This window comes from Lactuca saligna, chromosome 1 (assembly GCF_052625555.1).
Source record: "Lactuca saligna cultivar CGN05327 chromosome 1, ASM5262555v1, whole genome shotgun sequence".
Taxonomy (NCBI): Eukaryota; Viridiplantae; Streptophyta; class Magnoliopsida; order Asterales; family Asteraceae; genus Lactuca; species Lactuca saligna.
Genome location: NC_136417.1, coordinates 83,717,281 through 83,723,886, shown reverse-complemented (window position 1 = coordinate 83,723,886; position 6,606 = coordinate 83,717,281). Strand labels below are relative to the sequence as shown.

Below are 6,606 nucleotides of genomic sequence, written 5' to 3'. Positions count from 1 at the left end.
TAGCAAAGTTAGTCACAGGAGTCTTTTGCGTGCAAGATTTGCTCCGTAGGTACTATTTAAGGGAAAAAGGTTTCGTAAAAACTACTTTAAAGAAAAAGACAAAACCTTAAGGACTATTCAGTATAATTTATTCTTTTTATAAATAACTGACTCGCTCTAACTTTCTTACCATGAAATTCATATAAACCTAAATTTAAAATTTAAAATATATCTTATCATATTTAAAAAAGTATAAAATATATAAAATAAAGTCACAAAGGATGAGGTTGATGATGTGTAGTTATCAACCTATCAAAGTCAGTCGGAGAAGAAGTGATATATATATATATATATATATATATATATATATATATATATATATATATATATATATATATATAAAAGCATCTTCTCCAAAACACTAAAGCCGCCGCCCCTTCCATATAAACGTCCCCTCCCCCTAATCGACACCTCCAAATCAAAAGGTTGCCACCGTACTCGCCTCCTCATCTCTCCGGCAACGGCGTTCATCACCGTCATCTCAATCCCCTCCCTGCTCCTCGCCGACCTTTCTCACCGCCGTACCTCCAGTGAAGCGAGAGGTTCAGTTCGTTTCCCATCCCCATATCATATCAGGTTCGATTTCTCATCACCATATCATATCTATAGTCGCTTGATAGAGTATATGATGAGTTGCTATCAGTTTCTTATTCTTTCTACTGATCTATAAATTACCATTTGTAGTGATGGATTTCTGTTTACTGTTATATATCGATTTTCAATTAATCCCCTTTGTAATCTTTTATATTTTATTAACAGAAACACTTTTATTCATATAAATGATAAACCTTTTGGTAATCTTTTATACACCAACTGATATACAAAGAATAAGCATGAAGCAATTACAACTGCTAATTACTAAATATTATTCCGACGGTTTTGTTTTCTGTTTTTTCCAGATATTTTTTTAAGTTATTCGGATGAATTTGCGGTTTTTGTTTGGTTTCAAGTCAAGTTAAAATGACCATTTAGTCCTTGGAGAATTTATTTAGACTACCGCTGTCATTGGGGGATGTATATGAGCCGCTCGTTACTTTTATTTAAGAAAAAAAGAAAATTGGATAAATCTTTATCACCAAGCCACCCCCACAAGATGTAACCTTTTGTGTTGGTTTCGATGATATGATGTGTATTGTTTTTTTCCTAAATATTTAATTAAATACTTAAAAGTATTAAAGTTCTTTTTTTTTTTAATCTAATATTATTTTTGTAAACAAGAAATAAAAATACTATACTTTGTAATTTTTTTAATAAATAAAATATAATGTTAAGATACATTATATTTAAGTTAAAATTTTCAATTTTAATCTCTTTTAATTTTATATTTGTTATCATTGTATTTTGTATCTAATTTCGTTTGAAATTTTATAAAATTATTTATAAAAAAATCATATAGTTTTTAATACTTTTAATAATTCTTTTATAACTAAAAATATTTTTATTAAATAAAAAAATTTGCATCGCTTGGTAATAGATGTCGAAAATTAGATTAAGTTTGATAAAAGAGATGAATTAGTTTTTGGGATAATGATTTAAAAGGGTAATATATTTTTCGATATGTCTGCATTTGGTACTTGATTTTTCTGTCCACATTTACCCCCTTCAACTAGGTAAACTGTAAACATTCAGTCCTTATGATCGATTACTCCAGGTTAACCGTGAAAAATGATTTTATAGGGTAATATATTTATCATTTTGTTCACATTTAATCATTAATATTTTTGTACACATTTAGTTCTTAATATATTTTTGTTTCAAAATAAATTTTTTTTGTTTATGTACACATTCAGTAGTTATGAATATTTTCTTCAGGATTTTCTCACGACATCTTACGTGAGACAAAAAAAAAATTCATTTTTAAATAAGGCAAAACTCCTTATTTATAAATCCATTATTAAGAAAAAACGTTTATTTCAAAATACATTTATCGAAAATCAAAATAATATAAGAAACACAGATTCCTCAATATTGTTGATGAGTGTGTACAATCATGCATTCTCCTTCCCACGACCAACGATATAACCTGAAAACATAAACAATTGAGTAAGCATAATGTTTAGTGACTTTTCCCAAAAATACCCGATAGAGCAAACGTATTATCATGAATAAGAGACTCACACTCATTAGATTGGAATACCTTGGCCTAATCAATCATTGGAATTGAATGCCAACAACAAGTCCAGTTAGTCATCGGACTGGAATATCCAGGGTTTGTTGACATGCCGCCTTAACCCAACCGCTCTTCTCGAGTCTCCGTGCCTATAGCTTATAGCCGGTCCGCACCAGGTATCTTGGCCTATAACATATAGCAGGACCACCTCAACCTATCCCACCACCATATGACTATCTCACGTAAAATGTCTTGAAAAAAACCTAAAGAAATCATTCATAAGTATTGAATGAATACAAAAATAAAAATGATTTATTTTACAACAAAAAAAATGTTTGATGATTAAATGTGTATAAAAATATTAAGGACTAAATGTGTACAAAGTGAGAAATATATTACCATATTAAGTCATTTTTACCGGCTAACTTAGAGTAGCCGGTCATAAGGACTAAATGTGTACAGTTTAACAAGTTTATGGGGTAAATGCAGATGAAAAAAAACTCAATAACTAAATATGTACAAATCGAAAAATATATTACCCTTCTAATTCATTATCCCTTATCTTTTAAAAAAAGAAATATTGAATTAAAAGTTGTTGATAAAGATAAGGTTAATTTTTTTAAAGGAACTCTATGTGTTTGGAATCTAGATGTGTGGTGTATGGTGTCATCATGACGGTTTACTTTTGTTATATTAATTGAATATCCCAAGAAAATATCTCAAAAAAAAAAAAAAAAATAGTAAACCAAAAAGAAGAATTTGATATCAAGGATTCTGCTATATGAATAGAACCTCAAAAGAGATCAATATCTCGTTTTTTTGTTAGATGTAGCTGCTTAATGTTTTGAAATACACATAAGGCATATTTGTAATGCACTTTTATGCCCTTGAGACATTATGTCAATATGAATGTGGGGTATGGTGTTCAAAATTGGGTATCCAAAATTTTTGAATAGATATTGTTATCCGGATCTATGCAAAAATTTATTTTATAGATTCGGTTATTCGAAAGTATTGTATTTTTTTGGTCCATAAAAATGCCAAAAAAAATCGGATATCTATATCCAACATCCGAAATTTTTGAATATCCGGAATTTTCAAATCTTTGAAATATAGTAGCCAAAATATAGTCATTTCATGTCTGATCGTGATGAAAAGAAATACCACATGACAACAAGTGAAAGAAAAAAGATATAGGGAGGAAAATTGCACATTAGACTAAACAACACGGACGATTTATATAATTTGCTCAATATTTGCTTCCAAACAAATACAAGTTCTATAAATTTTTTATGTCTACTTTCTCATCTTCAATTTGATTGCTTTTGTAATGTGATGGTATATGATTTTGTAATGTACTAATGTATTGGTTATTTCCAAACAAACCATTTAATATGATGTTTTTGTAAAATGACAGCTACCACGTTCACTCCACAAATCAAAAATGGCAGAGTACCTCCCACCTGAACTCATTATCAAAATTCTTTCAATGTTACCCTCAAAATCCCTTATCCGTTTTCGATCAGTTTGCAAATCATGGCATTCTCTCATTTCTTCCCCCGAATTCAGCCCAACTCATCTGCACAATTTCAATAAATTCAACTCTCGCAATCTTGTTCGATGTTGTCTATGGACAGAGAAAAAGGAAGTATACACAGTCCATCACGATGATCAACATCTTACTCTTGATGCCCCCATTGATTTCCCCTTCAATCTTCTTCGTGATGAATATGGAACCATCTTTTTTACACTCATCGCGTGTTGCAAAGGCGTTGTTTGCCTCTATAATGAAAGATCCCCAAAAAATGAAATCCTACTTTGGAATCCTTCAATTAGAAGGAAAGTAACCCTAACTCCTCGTTCATATAGGTCGGAACTTACTCTCGTTTTTGGGTTTGGGTATTGTGCGAATTCTAATGATTATAAGGTTGTGAGATTCGCATATGATCGTAGCAACTTGATCGATAGACCTGAGGTAACTGATGATTCAACATATATAATATTACAAGGAAATTAAGTAATCTAACCACAATTTAATATGTATTTGAAAAAATAACCAAAAAAATTGTTTTCTAGCAAAACTAATCACTTGGTCTAGCATGCCATTCTAGGCCAAGAAAAAAACACTTTTTTTTTGATAAAAAAAGTACATTTTGGACTAATGGAATTTCGAACTAAAATTTCAAATTTTGGAAAAAAAATCCCGGAATTTAAAAAATAAATCTAAAATCGAATGAACAATTTTTGAAATTTCGAGAAAAAAAATTGTTTTTTACTTAAATCTAACAAAAAGGTAAACAAACATAGTAAAAATAACTATACAAAATATCAGTGTATAATATTATACATTTTATTAAAAAACAGTGACATTAAACACTTCGAAATAAATATTTTGGTTATGTAAAGAGATTTTTTTAAAAAACCTTCGGAATATAAACAATAGTCTAGGAGGATATATTTCGAAAAAAGTGGTTATTTTTCAAAAAAAAAATAATGATTAGATTACTCAATTTCCCAATATTATATGTATTAATCGATAGATATATCTTGAACTAATTTTTACCACTTTTTTTTATATGCCTATTTAAGGTTGAGATTTACTCTGTGAAAACCGCGATATGGAAACCGATCGGGTTCCCTCAAGACTCTATGTGCTACCATATCCTTAGCGACTGCTCACAAGTCTTTTTCAATGGATCTATTCATTGGTTAGCAACCGATTTAGGAGTTTCACATTGCTCAATCCTAACAATGGACTTGAGTACAAATCTTTTTGGGGAAATCCAATTGCCTGAGTATCTAGTGAACTACTCGTCAATGGGAGTGACTTTAACGGTTGTTGGAGATTCTTTAGGTGTGATTTATTCAAACCGTTGTACAGTTGTGGGTTCAAGCACTTATAAGATATGGGTTATGAAGGAGTACAAGAAACCGGCTTCATGGACATTGATATATGATGTCCATTATCCGGATACGGATTTAGGGAGACCTTTGAAATTAAGACATAATGGGGATTTGGTAACTGAATCACGTCGATGCAATTTATCGATTTATAATCGTGAGGCGAGGTGTTATACGGTTGATGGGTGTTGTAGCAAAGGTGTTAAATTGTGGTCGATTTCTATAGACAAATACGAAGAGAGCCTGGCATTGTTGGATGCAAGTGATGGTAATAATGAAGAGTGATTGGCAAGGTATGAAGTATTGTATATTTTATGTGTGTTTGTGTATATGGTTATTGTATTGTAATGATTTGGCAGTAAACATGGTTTGTTTGTGTAAGAAATTTAAGTCAGTTGGCTTGTGTTTGAATGTGGCTTGGCTTTGTACACATCCATTTCCTTATTCATCCTCCTCATTCCCAAACGTTTCCATTGCAAAAACACAAAAACATAATGACTTTTATTCTCATATTTGTCACTCAACAAATCATTATTTTTCAAAACAGGGATTAGGTTATTTTTATTCACTAAACTTTTCTGGATGTTTTATTTTGGTTTTTATATTTTGTTTAAGCTATCATTAATCATTGAACTTGCTTATTTGGTTCATTTTTATATTTTGTTTAAGCTATCATTAGTCATTGAACTTGCTTATTTGGTTCATTTTGGTCACTATAACTGGGAATACCAGGTGTATAATATCAAACGATGTGATCAATGTTATAATTAGTCATTGAACTTTTATGGGTTTTTTATTTTAATCATTATACTTTGTTTAAGCTATCATTAGTCATTGAATTTGTTTATATTTTTCATTTAGTCACTTATTTTTTTTTATTATTATCATTAGAGCTGGCAAAAATTGACTCAACCAACCCACCCAACCCAAAAATAGCAGGTTGGGTTAAGATTTTCAACCTATTTATGTTAAATGGGTCAACTCGTCTAACCCATTTAATTAAATATAGATTGGGCCGGGTAAAAATTATCAACTCGTTTTCAACCCATCAACCTATTTAATTTTAATATATATTAAATTTAGTAATTATTTGAATATTATCATGTATTAATCTAAGTATTAGTTTATAAAACACAATGTTTGTATTATTATTATTTATGTTTTAAAAAATGGAATCTTAATTCATACCTTTTATATTGGCACCGATAACACTAGCCACTCTGAAAAATCACTTAGAAATTACATATCTTTAATTGTATTTGAACAATTTCTTTGTATATGTGAATTGTGATTGTGATTTTGTCATACTTTGAAGTTTTATTAAAGTCTATAACTAATTTAAATTAGGCCTGACAATTGGGTTGGGTTCGGGTTGATGGGTCACGGCTTGGCGGGTTGACGGGTCAAAAAACATAAACTCAACCCAACCCTTATAATATATGAGTTGACGTTGATGGTTCACGGGTTGGTGGGTTAGAAACCTCAACCCAACCCAACCCATATAACCCATTTAAGTATATGCGTTCACGGGTTCACAAGTTAATGGGTCAAACCCA

At 30.4% G+C, this 6,606-nt stretch overlaps 1 protein-coding gene across 2 annotated transcripts; it reads left to right on the top strand.

Moving 5' to 3' along the window:
- The first annotated feature begins 385 nt into the window (after window positions 1-385).
- LOC145040674 (F-box/kelch-repeat protein At3g23880-like) lies at window positions 386-5,461 on the top strand. 2 transcript variants are annotated; one of them, XM_078988584.1, is made up of 4 exons: window positions 386-615; window positions 939-1,053; window positions 3,567-4,124; window positions 4,739-5,461. In XM_078988584.1, the coding sequence occupies exons 3-4, from the start codon at window positions 3,594-3,596 to the stop codon at window positions 5,333-5,335; spliced, it is 1,128 nt and encodes a 375-aa protein (XP_078844710.1). In that variant the 5' UTR covers window positions 386-615; window positions 939-1,053; window positions 3,567-3,593; the 3' UTR covers window positions 5,336-5,461. The 2 variants fall into 2 exon arrangements, with proteins under 2 accessions (XP_078844710.1, XP_078844708.1); XM_078988582.1 differs by lacking the exon at window positions 939-1,053.
- Window positions 5,462-6,606: the final 1,145 nt, after the last annotated feature.